The 25,528-nt window shown below is 45.1% G+C and overlaps 1 protein-coding gene across 1 annotated transcript in view; it reads right to left on the reverse strand.

The window, feature by feature from the left end:
* The window catches only part of HMCN1 (hemicentin 1), a 358,780-nt gene that overhangs the window by 177,259 nt on the left and 155,993 nt on the right, over positions 1-25,528 (reverse strand). The window contains exons 12-22 of the mRNA XM_065408898.1: positions 23,103-23,244; positions 22,546-22,673; positions 14,808-14,921; positions 13,596-13,754; positions 12,443-12,637; positions 11,571-11,669; positions 8,410-8,537; positions 5,948-6,092; positions 4,319-4,431; positions 1,799-1,958; positions 1,028-1,202 (exon numbers count right to left, since the gene is read on the reverse strand). Of these exons, the coding sequence (XP_065264970.1) occupies positions 1,028-1,202; positions 1,799-1,958; positions 4,319-4,431; positions 5,948-6,092; positions 8,410-8,537; positions 11,571-11,669; positions 12,443-12,637; positions 13,596-13,754; positions 14,808-14,921; positions 22,546-22,673; positions 23,103-23,244 (1,558 nt within the window). The remainder of the gene's footprint in view (positions 1-1,027; positions 1,203-1,798; positions 1,959-4,318; positions 4,432-5,947; positions 6,093-8,409; positions 8,538-11,570; positions 11,670-12,442; positions 12,638-13,595; positions 13,755-14,807; positions 14,922-22,545; positions 22,674-23,102; positions 23,245-25,528) is intronic.

Consider the following 25,528-nt stretch of genomic DNA (forward strand, 5'->3'; position numbering starts at 1 on the left):
GCTGGAGGATTCTCTGCGACTTAAAGTTCAACACTTTTCATAAGCCCTAAACTAATATGTTTTCACATTTTTAAAAGCAGCTGGAGAGTTTCTGAATCCAAGATACAATGGCAATAAGTAGATGCCTGCAACCAGTTTTAAACATTAACAGTCATTCATATTCTATTAGGAATTCATATTTCATATAATGCAGACAATTCTCCCCATAACTCAGCGATGAAACATATAACCGTAAAATAAAATGGAACTTTTAAAGATTTAAGATCAAGCACAGATGATCAGTTCTGGGTGCCACCATAAAATAAATATTAAATCATAATAATGAGGTGTCTGTGTACAGAAGGCTATTTGGACTTGGCCTCCTGAGGAGTGAAACATTGTGCTGACTTCTAATGCTTGTTTTTGCTTATAAATGCATATTGGAGTACGGTATGTACCATGACTGAAATATGGCTATAGTAATGTTCAGAGCTTTAAAAGACAGCCACGAGGATTAAAAGCTCTCTTTCAAATTGGTTTATTTACATCTATGAGTGTTTTGTGATACACGTTGTAAGAAATATGCTAGACAAAACAACACAGTATTGTACAGAATATAGAGGCCAACAAAGACCATGGTGGGATTTTAACAGGCCTGTAGAATTTAAGAGATGGATTTTGCTCTCACTTCTCTAACCACCCTCCCGCCCCACCCCCTCCCAGTGTAAATGCAGAGTTAGTCCAGTGACCACAATAAACTAATTCTGGTGTTACACTGGAGGAACCAAGAGCAGAATCTGAGAGCCTGGGAAAAAATTATAAAATGCCAACAACAGGAAAGCCTAAAAAAATCAGTTCAAAAAGGTGAATAATGTGCTGAGTTTGGGAATGAAAATTTCAAAACCAGCTGACACAGAAGTACAGATTTTCCAATGCCTTACTCACTCATCAGAATGGAACAGGCAGTTAAAAAAAAAATAAAAACTTCCAAAAACCTGAGAGCTTAGAAGAAATTGCATTTTGTTTTGTTTCTATCACATTTTGTTACCTTGGAGAGAATGGAGAGATAAGCTGCATTTCTTTGGCCCAGGTAATTATGGGGGGTGGCAAACTCTTCACCTCGCATGGAAGTGTGACATCTTCCCCTGCAGTCACTGAAATCTCTATGGGTTTGTCATATGTACCTCCTTGCTGGTTTCCAGGCCTGGACACTCTGGGTTTCACTAAAATAAAAAACATGTTAATAAAGTGAAATAAATATGTTGTCTATTTATACATGTGTAAGATAAAATAATGTGTTGTAAATTAAACTTTTTCAGATTAGACTATCCTACATCATATTCAGTATACAAAAATCCAAATTTATTTATCCGACTATCCTGGAGCATAGTCCAAACCTTCAGGTAAACAGGGTTTCAGATGATAGTGAGAGATGGTCAGAAAGCATCAAAAGGGGAACTCGAAGGGCTTCACTCTTCTCTCCCACAAGGTGTAATTCCATTAACTTTTGTAGAGTTTCTGCCAGTTTACCCCAGTATAAATGAAATCAGAATAAGGCCAGAGGTCCCCAGTCAAAGAGCTCAAAGAAGTGAATGCCAGACAACTGTACAAACCAGACTGCTTTAAAGGAACCATACTTCTTGGAGCATAATCCCTTTAATCTCACTACCATGCAACCCTGGGGGCCACAATTAGATATTGGTTAATGGGAAGTTTGGTAAACCTGAGTTTCACTTCAGATTTTCCAACTGAGTGCATTTTGATGTTGAAAACAGAGCTTGTTGGAGGCTAAATAAGTTTGGTTTTAACTTATACTTACCATAAACAGTTAGTTGGACTTTCCGTGTTGCATAACCAGCCGCATTTGTTGCTGTGCACATATACTCCCCAGTCTCCTCTCCTCCTGGTGAAACTACATACAAACTTCCATCAGACCCAGCAGAAAATTTCATATTCCTGGGAGGAATCAGCTCTCCTTTCTGTGCAAAATAAAAATAATAATAAAAACCCTATGAATTTTCTCAGAAAAAATAGCAATGTACAAGTGCTTGATCAAATAGAAATCAAAGCTTCCAAAGATAAAATGAAGCCTAACAGAAACATTTAAATTATGAGAAGTATCAAACTTGTTAGGGCTAAAAGTAGCTTAGAACAGTTCATCTAGTCCAGGGATGGGCAAACTTTTTGGCCCGAGGACCACATCTGGGTGGGAAAATTGTATGCAGGGCCATGAATGTAGGGCTGGGGCAGGGGGTTGGGGTGTGGGAGGGAGTGCGGGGTGTGGGAGAGGATGCGGTGTGCAGGAAGGGGCTCAAGGCAAGGGATTGGGGTGCAGGAGGGGGCTCAGGGCAGGGGGTTAGGGTGTGGGGTGCAGGAGGAGTGCGGGGTGCAGGCTCTGGCCTGGCACTGCTTACCTTGAGAGGCTCTCGGGTGGCAGCGGCGCACAACGGGGCTAAGGCAGGCTCCCTGTCTGCCCTGGCCCCGCGCCGCTCCCGGAAGTGGGCAGCATGTCCGGCAGTGGCTCCTGGGAATTGGGGTGGGGCAGGCAGCTCTGCCGCACGCTGCCCTCGCCTGTGGGTACCACCCCCGAAGCTCCCGTTGGCTGCTGTTCCCTGTTCTTGGCCAATGGGAGCTGTGGGGGGTGGTTCCTGCAAGCGAGGGCAGCGCACGTAGCCCTCTGCCCACCCACTCCTCCCCCAGGGGCCGCAGGGACATGGTGCCGGCTGCTTCCGGGAGCGGCGTGGGGTCAGAGCAGACAGGGAGCCTGCCTTAGCCCCGCTGCGCCATGGGGCTGGCAATTCTGCAGGCCAGATTGAAAGCCCTGATGGGCCCGATCTAGTCCAATCCACCACTGCTTCCTCCCCTCCCCTCATCTGAAAACAGTCATTGATAGGTACACCTCAAACTGCATCTCAAACGGTTGAATAATTAAACTCATCCCCCAAAATATGTTCCAGGTGTAAGGCTCCCTTAAGAGCTGGACTTCTGACACAAGGCTAAGAAAGCACTCAGGAAGCTACTTGTAATGCACAATAACTTTATGTAACTTACAAACTTATGAACAATGGTACATATTCTTATATGCCTTACATGTATTTATATTAACTATCTACAAATACTCATTTATACAGATATATGTCTCTTTTATACAGATTTTCAGCCAAATTTTCAGCTTCACCTGTGTCATTAAAGTTGACTGGATAACACCAGCATAACTGAGAAGAGAATTTGGCTCACTGTATATAAGTAAGGATCTGAGTACTTGAAATGGGACAACAGACTTCAATTCGACACTGCTGCTTTAAACTTTATGTTGAGGAATATGTAATATCCACATATTTAATATAATTCAGTAGGCCAAATTCTGCCCTTAATAACAGCAATACAACCTCCAGGCAATCCTACTGAAGTCAACAGAATAGTAACTGAGGGTAGAATGCAGGCCCAATGATTATAGCAGAGATGAAAACAAAATAGCTTGGATACCATAAGAACTCTGACCCAAACGTCACCCATATTAGGAATGACCAGAAGTTCTGAAACATCTGGATAACGTTCTACACTGTTTCTGGGGCCACCCTTTGCTTCTCTTTTCAGCAAGCAATATGAGTGCAAGTGCAGGGAATCATAACAGAAAACCTTGTGAGCTTTCCATCCTAATTCTGGAGGCTCAAGAGATTTGGAGACTTCTACCATGTCTTAAATTGTCATTCTAATCTGAAATAAGACTAAAAAGACACCTTCTTACTCAAAAGGTCTGCTCCCTATGTGCATCAAGAAACATATTTAATAAGTTTAATGACAAAAATAAGCTTTTATTGCTTTTTACTCCCATTAGCCTTGTAAAGCCAACACAGCTGAGAGAGACTGAACTGGACTCTATTCCTTCTTGAGTACCATGAACAGAATTGTTTACTGAGTTCCAATCAGTTACATAATGTCCCCCGAAGAAGCCATTATTACATACTCACTTTTCAGAGCAGAAATTCACTTTAAATAAGCCTCCAAAATGAATCTGAACTCTCAATCTATGGCAGTTTGCCCATCCCTAATTTTTCAAACCACAATAATTATATTTACATTTCCCAAGGCTTTTTTAAAAAAAAGGATCCAGAGATAACCAATAAAGTCTTCCTAGCTTTTCAAAGTGTGGAAGCTGAATGTGTCGCAGCCAGAGAGTACTGCATGGAAAAACAGAAGCGGATATGAATAAAGAGTGTTTTCTAGGTCCCTTAGGATAGAGGTTTTTGGCTGCCTTCATTGTACATAGCTCCTGTTATAGCTAAATCATGTGTTCAGTTCATCTTTTAACATAAACAGCTCAAAGTTTAGAAGTTACCTTGGACCAGACGATGGATGGCTTAGGAACTCCACTTGCTTTGCACGGTAATGTTACTGGGATTCCTTCAATTGTACTGAATATCTGCTGTCCATGCTGAATGATAGGTAGAACTAAAAATATATACATACACACAGATACATATTTTAAACCATGGTATAATTATCACACTGTATTCTGTACCCAATCAACTGCTATTCAGCAAAGAAGACTCAATCTACATAAAGTGGGCCTTGAAAATACCTATTAGAATAGGGAGTTGGGAAATTTCACTCTGCCCTCAATGACTCAACACAGACTTGGCGCTACCACCCCTAAGGTGTGGTCTATAGTACAAAAATTACCTGTTGCTGGCAATGACTGTCATCAGCAAGTTAAATACTAGTTTGGGTGCACACAATTTCAGAACATGTGTAAAACCATGACAGACTATGTTCAGCATCATTTCAGAAAGCCATGGTTAGGACATCCTCCAAGAAGGTTTTAAGCAAGGTTTTCTGAAATGGTGCTGGTCATGATTTGTTCTCCTCTGCACTTGCAGTGAAAATGGATGCAGCTTATCTGCTGATGAACCCACTGCCATCAATGGGGAACTTCTCTAGGACAGACCACTCCAGGCCCAAGGGCAAGAGGTAGGTCACTCTCCATGCTCATTCAAGCTTTAGTTGTTAAAAATGCTAGTAAAGATTTTTGTAGGGAATGTACTGGCTTTTGCAGCAACTTGATTGAGACCTCCAAATCAGTTCCCACAGACCCCAAACAGCCAAGAGATAATAAAGACTTTAGTTCACTATCAAACTGGCCTGATTCCTATTTAGTGACAGAGACAAAAGGCTTCATATTCCTACACTATCCTACCCTTATATCCTAGACTCTTTAACAACACATACCAACTTTTTCACCCCACCTCATGTTCCCAAGATCTGAAAAATCTTCCCAAAAAGCTGCTCACAAGAGAGAGTTTGTCAAACTCAAAACAGTTGCAAAGCATTGGCTAATAATGACATGTACAGTGCTCAATTTTGTACTGAAAAGGATGTTCCAGCATTCTCAGTGAAATTTAAAATATGTCTCCCTTGATTAATTTAACATGTAAGAATTTCAGACCATGACACTACTGGGTCACTACAGTGCAAACATTCATTTCACCATGAGTGAGTGAGAAACTGCCGTTTTTGATGGTATTAAAAATGCAGCTTTGCCAAACGATTTATTTTTAAGCACTGTACTCTCATGAGTTGTGCTCCCTTTTAATAGTTATGTAACCTCTTAGACAGCACTTGGCATAGTACTCCAATAAACTCCCACTTGTGTCTGTTTTGTTAATAAAGTAAGGGAGTCTGCAAAACCCATCACTTGTAGACAACTAAATAGAAAGATTTTTATGGATGTCAAAAGTCTTTTTTGACCTCTTTTTCAAAAGGGGCAGGCTTGATCATTTAACTGCATTATATGCAGGGTCCAGATTCTCCATTGCATTACTCCACATTGTAATTCCATTGCGCCCAGTAAATTTGAGGTATTATTGTAATTTTAAATTAAAAAAAAGTTCTCTCCACAAGCTACTGCTTCCAAAAAGTGCAACCTTATTTTGAAAACAAATGGAAGCCCTGAGACCATTTCCCTTACCAAATACACTGATGGTGGTAGTTTTGTTATTTGTCCCAGCTACATTACTTGCCATGCAAGTATATTCCCCTCCATCCTGTAGCCGAACTCTTTCAAGGTGCAGACTCCCGTCACTGCGAACATTAACGTAGGGATTTGGGACCAACTAGAGAAAGAGGAAAGTACGTTTTAACTATGGAAAATACATACTTGTATTATAGCCCTAAGTATCTCAGATACTAGTGGCTTTGGTTCAATAACTCAGGCCTTTTTTTTTTTCAAAATCATGTTCATACAAAAGAACATTCCTTCACTTGTCACATGAAATATATTTTGAATAGGATTTCAGTAACATCAAATAAGGCACCTTTTAGTGCTGGAGTCAGAAAAAGAGTATTTACTCTGACATAGTACACATACATAACATGCTTCCCAGTTAATGCTAATGGGTGCTTGTGACCAGGCTCATTAGCATGGAAGGGGTCAAGGAGCTGCTTTGGGCTGGAGTGGCCTTTCACACTGGCAAATTGTGCCAGGACTGGAGAGGTAAAAAGAGGGAACTCGACCTGGATGGGGGCAACCATGGGAAGGGAAAAGACTGTTAAGCATCAACAGCCCTGGAGAGAGGACATACAGCCTACAGAGCCGCTGCCCTTGCAGAAAGAGGGTGCAGGACCCCTGAGTTGAAGTGGAGAAGAACTGAGGCTGGCACTGGAGCCCACTGAACACTGAGGTGGACATTGATTCTCCCAGGACTCCTCTGAAGAAAGAGAGGCCCATATCCCGGAGGGAGCTGTTCATATCCCATATCCTGGAGGGAGGTTTTTTTCTTTGCCTTTCTTTTGCTTAACCCCTTTTGCTAACTACAGGCTGTTAGGTGGACACAAAGAGTAGATGAGACAATTGAGAGGCTCTGGCTGGAAGGTGAGCACCGGCCTGCTAAAAAGATGTCCTATAGCACCCACTGGGGTAAGATGGAGTAATTGGACTCATGTGCATGCACTCCCCATAAAGCCTGAAGGGGATGTGCTACCATGACAGATTCATGACAACTGGAGGAGAATATGGGTAGACTGATCAGCTCTGGTATAAGGAGAAGGGACTTTGTTTAAAAAAATACGGATCTGGATAGTTTATCAAAGTTGGCTACAGAAAACCGGAAGCGATAGCAACAGCAGCAGCTGGCCTTCCAACAGCAACCACAGATGGTGCAACAGCAGCAACAATTAATTAGAGACCTAGCAGTACAACCACAGAAGCAGCAGTAATGCCTAGTGCAACAAATTCTGTCCTTTTTCCTGTCTTCATGGGATTCATCAACAGGGACCCCACCCCGCTGGCCACACGAATGCCAATGAAGCTTACAAAAATGGTGACGACCTGGAGACGTTCCTTACCACCTTTGATCAAGTAGCAGTAGCACTGCCATGGGCCCTGGCATCTTGTTGGCCCCTCGTCTGACCACATCCGCCCTGGCTGCCTACTGGGGGCTCGACCCAACAACCATCCAGGATTACCCCAGAGTCAAGGCAACCATCCTTCATTACTTTGATACCTCAGAGGAGATGCACCATCATTGCTTTCGGGAAGAGAAGTATCCATTGGCATCCAGCCCCACATGGTGGCCCAGAGATTGAGGGTGCACTGTTGGTGCTGGCTAAAACTGGAAACCTGGATGGGGGAGCAGGTTGCTGAACTCATTCTGATGGGGAAATTCACCCAAAACTCCCCATCAGGGGACGAGGATGGGTCCTGAAGCACCAACTAGAGACCTTGGCTGAAGTGGTCAGCTTAATGGAAAACTACATGGCTGCTGACAGCCTGCCAGGGATGCCAAAAGGAAACCAGATGGGCCAGGAGTCTGAGACAACTAGAGGTGAAGGCTGGCCAAGGTGAAAGTGCCCACCAAGGGGCTCTTCTTGCCCTGCCCCCAGGAACTACAAGAGCCTCCGGGAGGGGAACAAGGTCCAAGACAGGACACTGTGGAAGAAGTGACGGCTGAGGGAGAAACCCGTGTGGGCAGAACGCAGGCCCAGTCACGTCCTCTGGGGAGAATACCCAAAAGGGCAGAAGGAACTATTCCAGCTGGAAAGCTCGACCTGGAATCAGGGAATGAACCCAGGGGCCTGTTTCTCACATGATCGACTAATGAGTCTCCACAAGGATTGCCCCTTTATGGATTGTAATTTCTGTTCCTATCAGCTGGAATCTCAGGCTAGCAAACCTTAATGTTGACAGATATATTTCTTACATGGAACTCTCGTGTGATCACTTCCTTCAGTGATGAAATACCAATTATTTGCTGCAATCTTTTATTTACAACTTTTTTCTCCCATACCAAAAAATTAATTGCTTAAGAACAGTAGCTATATTACACTGTGCTAAGTTTATATCATGCCTTAAAATGTTAAATGCATATTTTTCTCCCTCAGGAAATATGAAACTGCAAGACTATACATAAAAATAAAAAAAGAGTGTCTTACCACCATATCATTTTTAATCCATCTCCGCCCTGGAATTGGGTTTCCAGCCAGCAGTACACAAGGCAAAGTAAGCTGCTGTCCTTCAATTACATTGGCTACTGCTGGGCTCATTCCAATTAGAGGCGCAACTTGAATTTTTAAAAAAAAGATATTTAGGCATTTCTATGTGCTTGCAAAAAATGAAATACTCCTTACTATCATTATGATTTACAATAGTGGCTAAGGACCAACGAAGAATGGGGCCCCATTGCGCTAGCTACGGTAAAAACACAGAAGACCTTATAATTTAAATATACAAGACAGACAAAGGGTAGAGGAAAGGCAGAGTGAACAACGTGGCCGGCAAATGTCATGTTAGTGCCAAGATATATTTTGCGGGGGTGGGGGGGCAAGAGGGTCAGTCAAGAGACAACTAGCTAAATGTAAAGACAAGGGAAGGGATGAGGGACAATGAAGGTATGAGGGCAATGAGGACACAGCACAGGAGAGAAGAGAAGAAGGAGGAAAGCATGAGAGGCAGGTGTGAAGTGAAGCTGAAGTGAAGAGACAATGAGTGCAGGGGTTGGAGCAAACAGTCAGTCAACATAGGTCAGAGATTGTCCATTCAAAACTATAAAAACAGTATTCCCTTTGGGCTTGACCCTGCATTTCCTGTACACTCCAATTCTATTGATCTAAAGTCAAAATATTTTTTTTTATTTCTTGTTGGTAACAGAATTTCTAGGAATAGAAATAGGTAGGATCACAAGAGCCATGACCAAGAGGTGACTTCCCTTCTGAGCACAAGCTATTAGGTCTCATGGGAAAGGTCAACAGCCCGGCAGAAAGTTCTGGATGCCAATAAACATCTAACATATTGCTTACCAGTTCATAAACAGCTTCACTTGTTTGTTTGCTTTTTAAAGTGACCTTGAAATAGCGGAGATTAAACAGAACGTTTAGATAGGTCAAAAACTGACTGTTTATAAAATGCTGCTTGCTATGAATGTAAAGATTCCTGACATGTGGTTAAGATAATAAACACTTTACTGGATGCATAGATGGACCCCCATTCACTTCCTCCTACAAACGTACACATTTCACAGCATTATGTCTAATTATTTTCATTTCCCACTCTCTACAATAAAACCAGTTACTTAAAGATAACTCTTGTACAAACTGTACATTCACTGTCTTCTTAAATCACAGAGATTTCTTATACTCCAATTTTATCAAGAAGTTGCCTTGAGCACTCTCCCTGCTACCTTCAGTTTTTAAGATAAATTATGGCAGGAAACCTCTCCCACTCCCCATCACAAAATGTTTTCATGATGAAGATTTTTCTGCCTTTCACAAACTTTTCTAAGAGGAGGAGGATAAAACAAAACTAAGGATAAGTACCTTTTTGAAGATCCATTTAATTAAGTATAGTTGGAACTAATTCAAGTCTTGCAGCAAGTCAAAAGATAAAAAAAATGTTCTGATGTGCAAAACTCAATGATTTTAGTTTACACTGTTCCATGTAGATATTCCTATTTCAGTTAGTATAAGTATGTATTGTGACAAAGTTCCTCCTCTACTTTGGTGGGTCCTGCGCTTATTGGCGGATTTGCTCGCTTCACAGATTCACCCTGTGGGTCAGGAAACAGTCCAGAGACCTTCCCCTCTGGTAGAAGCTATAGTCCAGGTCAATTACTCCTGTGTTTGATCAGGAGTTGGGAGGTATGGGGGGAACCCGGGCCCGCCCTCTACTCCGGGTTCCAGCCCAGGGCCCTGTGGACTGCAGCTGTTTAGAGTGCCTCCTGGTACAGTTGCACAACACCTACAACTCCCTGGGCTACTTCCCCATGGCCTCCTCCCAACACCTTCTTTGTCCTCACCACCGGACCTTCCTCCTGATGTCTGATAACGCTTGTACTTCTCAGTCCTCCAGCAGTACGCCTACTCACTCTCAGCTTCTTGCACACCTCTTGCTCCCAGTTCCTCACACACTGGCTCCCCCTGGCTTGACTGGAGTGAGCCCTTTTATAGCATCGGAGGGGCCTTAATTAGAGTCAGGTGCTTAACTGCCTCACCTGACTCTTAGCAGGTTCATTGGAGTCAGGTGGTCTATTAGCCTGGAGCAGCCCCTGCTTTGGTCACTCAGGGAACAGAAAACTACTTATCCAGTGGCCAGTATATCTCTCTTCTGCTACTCTGCTGTTCCCAACTGGTCTGGATCTATCACAGTATATATACACACATGTCTGATTTGCAAGTACACATCCTATTTTCTTGTACAAGTTCTGTCAAATGATTATGTGCATAAAACTATGCATGAAGATTTGGGTGGGATTTTCAAAAGCTCTGCTCGCATTAAAGTTAACGGCAGTTTTACCATTGCCTTCAATGGGAAAAGTGGTGGGCCAGTTCAATCACTTTTGAAAATCCTACCTAGGGTCCCTTAAGGTGTTGAACTCAGTATAGAAGCTTAAGGCTATCGGGGCATAACCAAGGGCCTAATTCTGCTCTTATTTAAGCTAAGGAGAGTTTTGGGAGAAGGAACAGGCCCCAAAGGAAGGAACAGGCCCCAACAAGGAACAGGCCCCAAACTTCTAAACAAATTTGTATGAAAATAAATTATACTCTTGGACAGGAATAGTTCTCACTAAGGTCCAGATTCTGAACTGGCTTACCCCCTGTGCAGCCCCAATGAACTCAAGGGTCTGCACTGAATGTAAATCAGCACAGAATTAGGCTTATTATTTCTAATTTTAAAGAAAATTGTATTCATAACATAGTTAGTTCTTCTAATTTAAAAAACTGATTCTTCTATTTTGGACACAGAAGAAATTAACTTGTTTATTAATTACTTCTTATATAAAAATAAAATTATTGGCAAAAAAATTAGAGATTGGTTCACGGCACCTAATTCAAGTCTGGAATTCCCACACCCCAAAGTTCAGAAGTATTCACATTCAGGATTTTTGTTCAGCCCAATATAAAAAGAGGAAGCATTTGCTAAGTTCAGATTCAATTCCAGGATCAGATTTCAAATACCATCAGAATTTGGGGATGTTTCAATTCAAAGTATTTGGTTTGGGCTCATATCCAACGAAAGAGTGGTCAGATATATTACAGCTATAGAACCTCTATCAGTCAATCCTTTTGCTAGGTTAGATTGAGATGTTAACCCGCCTTACCCAGTCCTGTTACTGTTATTGTGGCCGGCTGTGACTGGATCTTTCCGAACTGGTTTTCAGCTTCACAGATGTAAGTTCCCTCATCACTGACCCACAAATCTAAAAACAAATTAAATTGAAAAAGGACGAGATTGCATTGTCTTAAACTGTTTTGCACTAAAAGGTTGCAATGCAAAAATATTTCACTTTTAATATAATTTTACTTGACCATTCCTTGTCACTGGCCACAATGGAGAGAAGCAATATCCACATAAGAGAACTTGAAGAGGAATAACGCATTATGTATATATATACTGCTTTACATCCCAAAGGATTTTAATGCAATTTACAAACAGTACCTACTGGAATCACTTCACCCACCTAAGAATATAGCTGTCTGGGAGGGAACAAGGCAGCTGTTTAACAACGCAGAACAATACCGCACAACTGTTTAGAACAAGAGGTGAAGAATACAATAGCCAACTGAAGCTGCAAGAAGAAATTAGACAGGCAGAATGTACAATAGCTACCCAAACTAGGACTTGGCACAAACAATGGAGTTAACATCCTCTTCTCTTGCAAAGATTCCATGGAATCTTTAGTGTCAACAATTGGCCAGGACCCAAATTTTAATTTTACCCCAAACACTGTACTTCTACGGCACTGACATTATTCTCACTCAAATACAAAGAGATTCAAATGGTAACTGAAGTGCATTCAGCCCTGCCGCCAGAATGCCAGTGGAATTTTGGTGTCAAATGGATACAGTCTGTACTAAAAACTGACATTGTTAAAGGCAAAATGAATACTACAGTATTACAGTAACTTTGATAAATACATTTTATACAGTATATATTTTATGATCTTGTCTTTATAGATTTTTGTCTACCTACTGTTAATAGACAGGGCACCCGTTCTGAGCTGACTGATGGAACTAACTGCAAAGGGTCTGGAGAAAAGAGGGGCGCCATCCAACCGTCTCCATTTAACCTTTGGTTCTGGGTAACCCTGAACATAGCAAGGCAATGTCACGTTTGATCCAATATCCACAGATTCATCACTAGGTTCCTGTGTGAAAACTGGGAGAGCTGGAAGAGATGGAGTACACAGAACATAAAACAGAGAAATAACATGGCATTAATATTTCCTTTGCAGTTTAGGTTAAACTACAATTTCAATTATATGTCCCATCATACAGCACGTAATATCCAAATAGCAGGTTCTAAATTTTGCAAAACCTTGCAACTGCAGTCTTGCAACATCATTTATTTATTTTGGGGGTACTCGACAATATTCTAGGCACCTCACTGAAACAAGAATATACCCAATTCTGTGCAAATGAGCTTACAGACTAAGACCTTGGCCCTGTAAGTTACACTGCATGAGATGTCCTCTACACTAGCAAAGAGCCTCTCTGACAAAAGCAGGACTCCATATGGACACAAAGATCTGCCTCCACAGAGTAACTTACAGACACAAAGATCTGCCTCCACAGAGTAACTTACAGAACTGGAGCCAATATTCAACATGATACAACAAGTCAGTGTCATTGTCAGACCAAAAAGGGTTGGGGAAAGAGGAGAGGAAGGACAAGAGTGACAATAATGTTGTGTGGTTATTCAGGTCAGTGTGGCATGTGCACATCTTCATGCTTGCACTGCTTTAAAAAAAAGGGGGGGAATGTTTCTCCCCTCCCTTCACTTTTCATGAGCTTTGCAAAAAGAAGTGAGGAGGAGGGAAAGTTGTAGGAAGGATTTGAATGAGGCAAGGGAGCTGGCTTGATGAACTACACTGGAAAGTATTCCAAGTATACAGAGCTGAATGGAAGAAGGCACAGAGACATTTTTGAAAGGAGGTGAAAGAGGAATGGAGTTTGGTGTTATTGACAGAGTGAAAGGTTAAGTGATCTGCACAACCCTTCACTAATAAGCACAGGTTAAGTTGTTAATGTGAAGCCTAGGTCTCTAATTGTGAGTCTTTCCAATGTCAGGAAATGGAAACATTTAAATCATGGGCAGTTAATGCACTTAAATACAGGATACTTACAACCAACATCTAAAGTTATCTTGCCAGATGCTCTTCCTGCATCATTGCTGGCCACACAAGTATAATCACCAGCATCCAGATCCTGCGTTTCCTGGATCTTCAAAAGACCCCGATTAGAGTCAATGATAAGAAACATGGATGCCCTCAACTCTAGGTCACCTAGGTCCACATAAAAAAGATAACATGAAATAACAGAGTATTTCCAAAACTGTTTCCAGTGAAAGAAATATCCTTTTCATTCCCAATTTGAGATTACATCATTGTTCGATTGTATTTAATTATGCACTCCCAGATAAATACATTGGCTTCCATTCAACAGAGAATGAGAACATCCGCCATTACATTAGACTGGATAAAATCACTTTTTTAAGAAGAGCTATAAAGCCTCTTTCTTCAGTGAATAAGCCAACCTCTAACTGATGGGGGTAAGGAAGAGACTTTCCTTATGGGCAGAATAGTTCACTAGGAGTTTTTTGCATCTTCTGCTGAAGCATCTGGTACCAACCACTATCAGAGACTGAAACATGTACCAGAGGATGCATCTGCCTGATCTTTTAGGGCAATTCTTATGTACCAGGGCTATTGGGATTCCAGAAAACACAGGATGTTTAATTGAAGTCTTTTCTAGTATTCAGCCTATTTCAATAGTTTACACCTTTGTGCATGGAACAATAAACCCTTTTTTCTTGGAGTTCATAATTCAGTTTCTGAGGGTGAGGGAGAACCTCATGTAGCTCTATGATGACTCTCTGAGTGCCCTTCCACTCCAAAAGTGGGGGTCTCTAAAATCTTGATGGCAGGAGAAGTAAAGGGCTCCTTGGGCTTTTTGAGGGGGTTGGAGGTTCAATTACCAAGCATAGAAAAATGCATTTGAGATTTTAGTCACATATATCTAAACATTCTACAAAGTAGGAAGGCCATTATTTAGGAGACACAAGATTCGACTCACCACTCTGTTACACTCGTTTTACATTAGTGTAACCTCACAAAGTCCATGGAGTTAAAACAGTAAAACAGAGTGTAATATATCAGACCTTAGAGGTCTAGTGCTGTATCTCCAAAATTAGAACCTCATGGTTTAGTCACCACTTCGATAGTAAACCAGCTTTTAGCACTATTAAGTCACAAACCAAAGTAATTGAATAAGATATCATTGTTCAGTAAATAAACCAAACCAAGCAAAATAGATCCAGATGGATGGAAAAAATGCACCTTTAAACCATTTAACTTGAGGAGGTGGGATCCCAGTGGTTTTACATTCCATTACAGTCGTGTCTCCAAGGGCAACCAGAATTTCACTGTGAACTACAGTCAACTTTGGGCCCTCTGGAAAAAAAGAAAAATATTAGAATTTTTTTCAAGTAAACAAAGAATGTTTACTTTAAATATTTGTTACTTAAGTTAGGATGGTCTCCAGTTTCCTCTTGTTACATGGACATTAGACAGAATATTTTAACTAAAGCTGGTCAAGCTTGAGAATCTTAGGTGAGCTGCAAAATATTGAGGGAAATGGTGAGAATAAAGAAACTGGAGTGGCGGGATAACTGAAAGGTGAGTGGAATAAGGAGTGAGAAATAAGAAGTGAGAGGATTTGAATATCCAGAGGATCTGGAAAGATTCAGAGACTCTCTCTCGGTGTCTACTTCCCAATATTAAATAGGTGCAATACTGTAGTGCTCAGAGACATACTGGGTTCGCTGCGCTACAGACACATTTATTATTACTCCTGAGGGCATTCTGTGCCAAAAAAATTAAAAATTCTGCACTAAAAAATTAAAAATTCTCTAAATTTTATTTGTCAAATAAATGTGGAGGCTCCAGCATGGCAATGGGGAGCACAGGCCACTGGCTGCACAGAGGTGGGAGATCACTCTGCAGCTCCCTTTGGGACACGGACTCAGCGGTGAGGCTGCATCCAACCCTGACACAGTGCAAGGACCGGGCCTGCCCCAGAAACACCCCAGGGCCCTGCCCCTCTGTGCCAGATGCAGGCAGGCTCAGCCAGCCAGGGTCCAAGTGTAGAGGGGCTTAGTGTGGGGTGATCCAGGTGTGGATTGAGAGGGTTCTGTGTGAGGCAATCTGGGTGGGGTGTCTCAGTGGGGGATACAGGTGTAGAGGGATCTGGCTGCACAGGGGCTTATTGGGTGGTTCTGGGTGCAACGGTAATGGGATGCTGCAGGGGGATCCAGGTGAAAGTGGTTGGGGCTGGGGGGGGGGAATCTGGGTGTGGGGGGGATAAAGCTGGCAGAGGGGGTGTCCAGATGATGGGGGAGTGGGGCTCAGTGGGATAGGGATCCAGGTGTGGGTGGCTCATCAGGGTGGTCCAGGCAGTGGTGAGCTGGAGCCGGTTCGCACTGGTTCGCAAGAACCGGTTGCTAAATTTAGAAGCTGGTCTAGAACCGGTTCCTAAAGGGGCAGGCGGGTGGGCAAACTCCGGTCCGCGGGCCACATCCGGCCCACGGGACTGTCCTGTATGGCCCACCTGAGCTCCCAGCTGGGGAGGCCGAGGCTCCCCCGGCCCCTCCCCTGCTCCCCCCCCCCCCAGAGAGCTGCCTGAGCCCTGGGGAAGCAGCGGGGCTCCCGCGGCTATTTAAGGGACCAGGGCGGCAGAGGCAGCTGGAGCCCCAGCCCTTTAAATAGCCCCCACAGCCCCCCGCTACCCCCAGGGCTCTGGGCCCATACTCACCTCCCGGTTCCCTACCGGGTCTTCGGCGGCACTTCGGCGGTGAAGACCCCCGCCGCTGAAGTGCCGCCGAGAGGACCTGGTAGGGAACCGGTTCTTAAGATTTTGGGAGCTCATCACTGGGTCCAGGTACAGGGGGAGTGGGGCTCATCGGTGGGGTTCTGGATCTGGGGGGAGGCTTTGTGGAGGGTCTGGATGCACAGGTTGGGCAGATGGGGGAGCAGCTCCCCGTACAATGATCCCTCCCCCTGCAGCTGAGGAGCGATGGGTGCAGGAAACCTGAGGGAAGGTAGTTTACAGCTGAGGGAGAAATCTGGGGTGGGTCTAACCCAGCCCCAGATGCCGTGCAGGGGAAGAGGAAGTCCCCTCCTTCCCAGCCCAGCCGAGACTAGCAGCTGAGCCTGGTTCAGGGTAGGAGCCATCAGCTAGGCCTTTCCCTCTGCCCCATAGTGATTTACCTCTCTGCCGGCTGCCCTGGGCACCTGAAACATACTGCTAGGAAGGATCACATGACCGCTCGTGTAGCTTCCCTTTGCTTCCCCATCAGAAAAAGATGGTTACTTACCTCTTGTAACTGTTGTTCTTCGAGATGTGTTGTTCACGTCCATTACAATTAGGTGTGCACACATTGCGTGCACGGACGTCAGAAACTTTTTCCCTTAGCAGCTCCCATCAGGACGGCAGGGGAGCTAGAGTGGTGCCCTTACGGCGGAGTATATAGTACCCTGCCAGCCCGACCCCCCTTTGGTTCCTTCTTGCCATTGACTCCGACAGAGGGGTAGGGAGGTGGGTAATGGATGTGAACAACACATCTCGAAGAACAGTTACGAGAGGTAAGTAACCGTCTTTTCTTCTTTGAGTGATTGTTCACGTCTGTTCCAATTAGGTGACTTCCAAGCTTACCATCGGAGGTGGGTAGGAGTCACGGAATGATTGATTGGAGGACAGCCCTGCCAACCGCTGCATCATCTCTAGCCTGTTGGTTGACAGCATAGTGGGCTGTAAACGTGTGGACTGAAGACCAGGTAGCTGCCTTACAAATCTCCTGGATGGGGACCTGCGCCAGAAAGGCTGGTCGAATGGGCCGTGATTGGTGGGGCTGGGACCTTGGCCAGCTCATAGCACATGCAAATGCAGTCTGTGATCCAGGACGATATGCGTTGCGCAGAAACTGGAAGGCCCTTCATTCTATCGGCTATGGCCACGAACAATTGGGTTGATTTGCAGAAAGGCCTTGTGCGCTCTATGTAGAACACTAAGGCTCTTCGAACATCCAGCGTGTGTAAGCTGCGGTACTGCGGGCTCATGTGGGGCTTTGGAAAGAACACCAGTAGGCAAATGTCCTGGCCCATGTGGAATTGGGAGACCACCTTGGGGAGGAATTTAGGGTTCATTCTAAGCTGTACCTTGTCCTTATGAAACACCTGTAAAGGGGTTCAGAGGTGAGCGCTCTCAGCTCAGACACCCTCCTTGCCGATGTAATGGCCACCAGGAACGCTACTTTCCATGAAAGGTAGAGCAGGGAACAAGTGGCTAGGGCCTCGAAGTTTGGAGAGGCTCATGACTTTGTAGAGGACCAGGTTCAGGTTCCAGGTTGGGACTGGTGGACGAGAATATTGGAACACCCTCTCCAGTCCCTTAAGGAAGCACTCCACCATGGGATTTGAGAACACCGAGCGCCCAGATTCCCCTGGATGGAATGCTGAGATAGCCGCCAGGTGCACTCTGATGGACAAAAGAGACAGGCCTTGTTGCTTGAGGTGTAGGAGGTAGTCCAAAATAATCGGGATAGGAACCTGGAGCGGTTGGAGATGCTTGGGTTCACACCAGCAGGAAAACCTTTTCCACTTTGCCATGTAGGTTGCCCTGGTGGAAGGTTTCCTACTACCGAGGAGAATCTGTCTCACTGGCTGAGAGCACTGGCTCTCCATGGGATTTAGCTATGGAATTTCCAAGCCATGAGGTGCAGAGACTGTAGGTTCGGGTGGAGAAGGCGCCCGTGGTCCTGTGTGATCAGATCCGGGTAGAGGGGCAGGGCTATCGGGGCGTCTACGGACAGCTCTAGGAGGGTCGTGTACCAATGCTGCCGCGCCCAAGCCAGGGCAATAATGATTACTGTCGCCCTGTCCCTGCGAATTTTGAGTAGAACCTAGTGGACCAGCGGGATTGGAAGGAAGGCATACTTCAGCCCCTCGCCCCACGGTATTAGGAATGCGTCGGAAATCAAACCCGGACTGTGGTTTTGAAATGAGCAGAACTGAGGGCACTGTGTGTTGCTCTTGGTGGCAAAGAGGTCTACTTGGGGATAGCCCCACCATTGGAAAATAGACTGTATGATGTCCGATCTGATCGACCACTCATGAACGTGGTAGGACCTGCTGAGGCGATCCGCCAGTTCATTCCATACCCCGGGGAGGTAGGATGCTTCCAGCTGAATGGACCGGGCTATACTGAAGTCCCAGAGGAGAAGAGCCTTGCGGCAGAGGGGTGAGGAGCGGGCTCCACCCTGTTTGTTTATGTAGAACATGGCAGTGATGTTGTCTGTCAGGACTGTCACACTGTGACCTTGCAAAGTGGCGTGAAAGGTTTGGCAGGCCAGACAAACTGCTCTGAGCTCCTTCAGGTTGATATGGAGAGGTATCTCGTCCCTCGACCACAGACCTTGTGTTCTCAGATCCCCTAAGTGTGTGCCCCAGCCCAGATCTGATGCGTCTGTTACTAGCATCAGAGAAGGTTGGGGCTTGGCGAAGGGGACCCCTGCACAGACTACTGGTTGGTCCAGCCACCAACGCAGGGATTCTTGGACCTGTCCTGGAATCATTACCACAAGGTCCAGGCGGTCTCGGGACGGGCGGTAACATAGTGCGAGCCATGCTTGTATGGGCCTGAGTCTCAGTCGGGCATGCTTGACCACATACATGCAGGCTGCCATATGTCCGATTAGCTGCAGGCAACACCTGACTGTCGTGGTGAGGTATTGAAGTGAGGACTTGGGTATGTTGAGGAGGAGCCCCAGCCTGTGAAAGGTGTCCCTGACAATTGTCACTTGGGACTGGACCTCATCCTTGGATCGACCTGACAGAAACCAGTCATCAAGGTACGGGGTACACTTGAACTTGCCTTTTTCGCAGGAAGGCCCCCACCACCGCCATGCGCTTCGTGAACACGCCGGGGGCTGTGGACAGGCTGAATGGGAGTACCATGAACTGGTAGCGTTTTTGGTTTATTACAAACCGGAGGAAGCATCGGTGTGCCGGCTGGATGGTGATGTGGAAATAAGCGTTCTTCATGTCAAGGTCAGTGTACCAATCTCCCGGATCCAGTGATGGGATGATAGTGCTTAGGGAGGCCATGCAGAACCAGAGTTTGACTATAAATTTGTTGAGTCCACGAAGGTCTAAAATGGGTCGAAGACCCCCTTTTGCCTTGGGGATTAGGACGTAAGAGGAATAAAACCCCTTTCCCCTTAGCTTCTGCGGAACCTCCTCTACCACCCCTATCTTGAGGAGTGAACAGACCTCCTGCATAAGGAGTTGCTCATGAGAGGGGTCCCTGACGAGGGACGTGGAAGGTGGGGGGGGGGGAGGGAAGGAGGAGAACTGGGCCGAAGCTTGCTGACCCTGGCGTTCCTTTTCGTTAACTGCTGAAACGACCAGAGAGCAGGGAGTTGGGTGGCAGAACAGGAACTTGTAGCCCTTGGATGGGGTGAAGTATTTTCTTTCCACCCTCCTGGCTGTCGGCGTGATGGAGGCTGGGGTTTGCCATATAGTATTATAATTGCTTTGTATGGTCTTTATCAGAGGGAGCACAACTCTGGAGGGACCTTCAGGAGCCAGGATGTCCACCATCGGATCCTCCTGCTGGACCGTTTCCTCCGCCTGGAGGCGCATGTTGAGGGCAATCCTGTGGAGAAGCTCTTGGTGAGCCCTAAGTCGATCGGTGGTGGTCCTGAGACTGATGTACCCACCACCGCTTCGTCTGAGGAAGAAGAGGACGTGAGCTGCTTTTGGTTGCCCTCGGGCTGACCCTCCTGCAAGTCCCCATAGGCCTGGGCCACGTTGGGGCCCGATGGGGCTGCCATTTCCTGAGGCATCGTCTGACTTGGTAACACCACGGGCACTGTGCCTGCCACTGTCAGCTGCTCTTGGGGATCCGAGGGCGGCGTAGAGAGTGTGGCCCCTCTCGCCATTGAAGCATGCCTATATGGTGACCTGGAATGGCATCGCGTAGAGTGCCCGGACCTAGAGGCTCTGGAGATGGTGCACTGTTGTTGATGGTAGGCCCATGGGGTCCAGAAGGGCCACTGTCCCGGAGGTGGCCACTGTGGCTGCCAAGCTGAGTGTGAGTCTCTGCTGGCCATGGTCCGGTGCTTGCTGTAGCTGGAACGACTGGAGTCAGCTTCGAAGCTGGAGGATACCGACAGAAAGGACCAAGGAGGTGCCGATCCTTGAGCGGCTGTAGGGTGCCGTGAGGTACAGGCCGGGGACCAGTGCCTGGATGATCGGGACCACGAACGGTACGGGGAGTCTTGGGACCGGAACCGGTGCTTCTCACGTGGTGCTGGGAAGGTTGCTGGTGCCACGCTCCACTGCCGGGCGACCGATGGCATCGTGGAACGGCGTCTAAACGCTGACGCAGGTGTCGCGGGTACGTCTGCCTCTGGTGCCGAAAGCTCATGTTGGGTCGCGGGTGCTGGGGAGTGGTGTTGCACTGAGCTCGAACGGGAAAGGTGCCATTGCTGGTTTCCCTCTGGACAGCACCCTGCTGGGTGGTGCCGGAGGCTTCTCCCTGCATGGGAGGGGATTTGGCACCGACAGCTCGATGAGGTCCTTCCCTGCCTCGAATGTGTCGGGTGTGGAGGGGTGTTCCAGGACCTTCTCCAGACACTCATCGGCACTGAATTCGCTGGGTACCGGACTCAACAGGGCCTGTGGCACCGGAGTCAACGGTGCCAGTTCTTGGCTCGGGCCCACAACCTGTCTTTGCACGTCGGAAGCCTCTCTAAGCATCTTGGTAGCTCTTTGGGGAGAGCGCCCTCTTTCCCCCTTCTTATGAAGCTTAGTCGGTTCCGGAGAGGTCAATTGGTGCCGAGGTTGGGCGGCCCGCCTCGGTGCCGGCGATTTACGGTGCCTGGGTGGTGCCGGATCACGCACCAATGCCGGGGCACTTTGCACCGAGAACCTGGGCCCGTTGCCGGGTGGTCTGGGGCTGGTGCTTGTAGCGCAGCCTCCATGAGCAACTGCTTAAGACGAAAGTCTCTTTCTTTCTTAGTGCACGGTTTGAAGGCCTTGCAAATTTTGCAGCGCTCAGCCTGATGTGCCTCTCCCAGACACCGGAGACAGGAGTCGTGAGGGTCGCTATTAGGCACGAGGCGCAAGCTTTGAAACCCTGGGCTTGCGGCATGCCCTGCAGCCCAAGGCTGGTGCTGGAACTAGCTTCTAGACACCTGAATACAACTGTATTTAACTATCTGATAACTAGCTAAGAACAACTCTAACTAGAAGACTGAAAAGCTAAGGATCACTCGCAAGAGAGAGAAAACGTTCCAACGCCATCACGGACGGTAAGAAGGAACTGAAGGGGGTTCGGGCCGGCAGGGTACTATATACACCGTCATAAGGGTGCCACTCTAGGGGGCTCCCCTGCCGTCCCAACAGGAGCTGCTAAGGGAAAAAGTTTCCGACATCCGTGCACGCAATGCACGCACACCAATCACTCGAGGAAGTCATTTTTCTGCAGGGAAGCAAAGAAATATGCAGGGGACATAAATTCTACGCATGCGCAGTGGAGCAGAATTCCCCCAGGAGTAATACATGCACCAGAGAGCTGGTCTAATATGAAGGGTGATGGGAGAAGACTAGATTAAAGTTATCCAGTGGGAGGGATAAGGAAAAAGAGAGAAGTCAGTTGAGGCCCATTTGCCTCCTATGTTCACTGGCAGGTAGAACTGCTCACTGCAGATCTAATTTTTTAACACACTATTCCTTATTGTAAAATTAAAACTAAGATAAACAGAAACATGAGAGCCATAAATGAAGAAACAGTAACAACCACCACCACGACCACCACCTTTAACATTATCAATATTTACAGCTTGTTAGAAAACAGAGGGAAAATTTGTCAAAATTTTCAGGATTTTTTTATTTTTATATGAAATTTTATTTCATTAGAAATGTTCTGAACAGCTCTATCAATATTATTCAACTTTTCCCCTCAGATCATCTGTTTGTTTTTTAATTTCACTTCATTGTTTCTTTCTATACTTGCCAATGTATGTGAGGGTAGAAGTCTGTCTCTCTGTCCCAGCTGAGTTACTGGCCAAACAACCATAAAGTCCTGCGTCTTTTGGAACGGCCTTTTTAATTATCAAAGTGCCTTCTGGGGTCAACCTATATCTGGGGAGAAAAAGAAAAAAGAGTATGAACAAAATTCAGTAGTCATTGCGAAAACAATCTCATGTAGTGGCAACTTCGTGTACAGATGGTTTTCATATATGCATGTGTTTTGTATAAATAGTAACTTCCATCAGAGCATCTCAAAGTGCTTTGGAAGCATCATCAAATTAAGTCTTGCAATATCCTTGTGAAATGGGGTAATCATAATATCACCATTTTACAGATGACAAAACTGAGATTAAAGGGCCAGATTTTGGAGTTTACCCAACTTCCTTTTTTTCCCCCCAAGCACTATTTACAAGTCTCACAGGCCTTTGAGGTTGGTAGGAAATTTTCATTCAGAACATTTCATAATTCCTCAATGCTAATTCCTGAACACTATCCTCCTCAAATAGAAAAGAGGGAAAGGCTGCAAGCCCATTACCATACCTGTCTGATCCCATGATAAACATGTCATTGTGTGTCCAGACTATCTTTGGCTTTGGATAACCTGTCGCAGAACACAGTATAGACACCTCGGAGCCTTCTGTAAAAGACTGATTCCTAGGTGATATGACAACTTTGGGTGGTTCTGTTAAAAATAAAATAATAATAATAATATTGAAACATCAGCTTGACTTTTATGATGTTCAAGTTTACAGCCATTTACAGAAAACCTTGATAAAAAATTACTCTATACACACTTCAGACACATTCTTATGATGGAAAACACCACTAAGAAAGGACTGACCAGAATTTTTTCCCCCATTGTCTCTTTTTTAATACTATTGATGATTCTCAGATCTGTGTGAAAAGAGTAACAAAGCAGCAGATGCTGCTCAAAAGTAATAAATAGTGGTTATCTATTTATAGAATCCCTTTTATCTCGACTGGTTCTCAAAATGTTTCATATTACATACTTCTTAAACTAGAGAGGTCTTCTTGTAGACACCTCCCCTCCCAATTGCCCAACCCCAAGCCTTGGCAGGAGACATGCATGGCTAGATGAAAAAGTAGTATTAAAGATGGTATTTAGGTTACAAACAGAAAATAAACCCACATATTCATTTATTTCAATTTGTTTTAAAATGTAACTGTCCAAATCTCAAATGCAGCGGGTGCCAGTTTTACACGTTTTTGAGTGTTGTTACAAACCCAAAACCTGAGCCAGATTTACCGAAAAGATTCACCAAGGCTCACAAACCTGGGCTGAGTTATGAGTAAGATGTGCCAATTTATTACTTTGGGTGGAAACTATGAGAAACTCTGTAGTTTCAATGGCTTCAACTCCAAACCAGGCAAAACTTAGTCACTTCAGCTGTGTGTTTTGTGTGTTTGTTCCAGCCCAGATGTCAGCATGAAACTCACGGAGTGGGAATCCACAAGAAGGGAGACTTAAGAAAAAACTATTAAAAATCCTTGAAGACTAAAAGACCAATGAGTTCTGGATAACACCCCTTGACTATTTAGGGATGGGGGAGCAAAGGACCAGCAGGGTGTAAGCAGCATTTAGGCAGCTCTACAGGGATACATTTAATCCTGGGTGACAAAATTAAATACAGACTTGAAATATAATATTTTTAAATGAAATCATCAGCAGTCATAGTGGAGCCAATCTGCATCTGTGGTGCTGATGATACCCATAGTGTTATAATGGGTTCTCTAGGGGAAGAGACTGATCAGAGTCAATGAAGCTGCTCAACAATGCCCTAGACTGATTTCCCCACTAAAGCCAGCAGACTATCAATACAGTTCATTTTGGCAAGTAATGAATGTGCTCCTTTTACAACACAGCCTCACATTCCTTCATGCACTTTTAGGGGAGAATCAGCAGCAGCTGATGGATTATCAGAAGAAGAATCTTTCAGGAGTAATTGCTGATGATTCTCGCTAATGCCTTCTACAGTAATGTTGCATTTGTTTCACCACCACCACCCACTATTGGATTAGCAGCTTTTTGCCTCCATTGCTGCAGCCTGTGTTACAATTGCCTTAACTGCATCTGTCTTTACAATCAGTGCCAATCGTGTACCATTGAAGTTTTAATACATGTCCTTCTAACAGATGGCTAGTCTCCTTGCTGGCAACCACCAATTACACTGAACAGTTAGGGTTAGGCAGTTTGGGTATTAAGGTGAAAGTGGACTTCAAGAGTCAAGTTACAAAGACCAGGATGCATACTGCTAAGAGAGTCACTCTGCAATTAAAGCCAAGCTACAGACTGTTAAGGGTCACACATTAAATAAATGTGTAGCACACAGGTGTGATGACATCATCCCTTGGGAGAGGGTGGGGTAAAATCTGCACTTGTGCTGGAAATATACATATATTATTGCTGACATTAAAGTAACAGTGCAACAAACAGCAACAGCAACAAGATTTAAAAAAAAACTAATCTGGGACTCCAAGTTCATGCTGGGATGGTCACAGGCTACCTAATCAGCATGGGCGACTGATAGCAGCATTCTCACAGTCCCACTATTTGCCACAGCTTAATTTTTTTTTTTAAAACACATATAAGAACTTGTCAAGAAGAGACGTAATTTACAGGTAACACACAGTGATACATCAATATGTATACTCTCCCTTTCCTTCACCTTCAGAGAGTAAAGGCAGCCATATATGGCCATACTTATATATATGTGGGACCTGTATTTGCTTCAATGGGAAAGGCTGCCAAATAAGACCCAGAGTGTATTGCATGTTATTTTATTTTATTGGTTGAGGGAAAAAATATGTAAAATATGAGCACAATGCTAATACAAACTATGCATTTGTGTGTGGGATAAGCAACTAAACATAGTGGAAATAAGGTTATGATGACTGCATGATTAACGGCGTAACTCTTCCTAGTTTAGTCACTGGAGATCCCTCCA

Source organism: Emys orbicularis, chromosome 8 (assembly GCF_028017835.1).
Source record: "Emys orbicularis isolate rEmyOrb1 chromosome 8, rEmyOrb1.hap1, whole genome shotgun sequence".
Classification (NCBI taxonomy): domain Eukaryota; kingdom Metazoa; phylum Chordata; order Testudines; family Emydidae; genus Emys; species Emys orbicularis.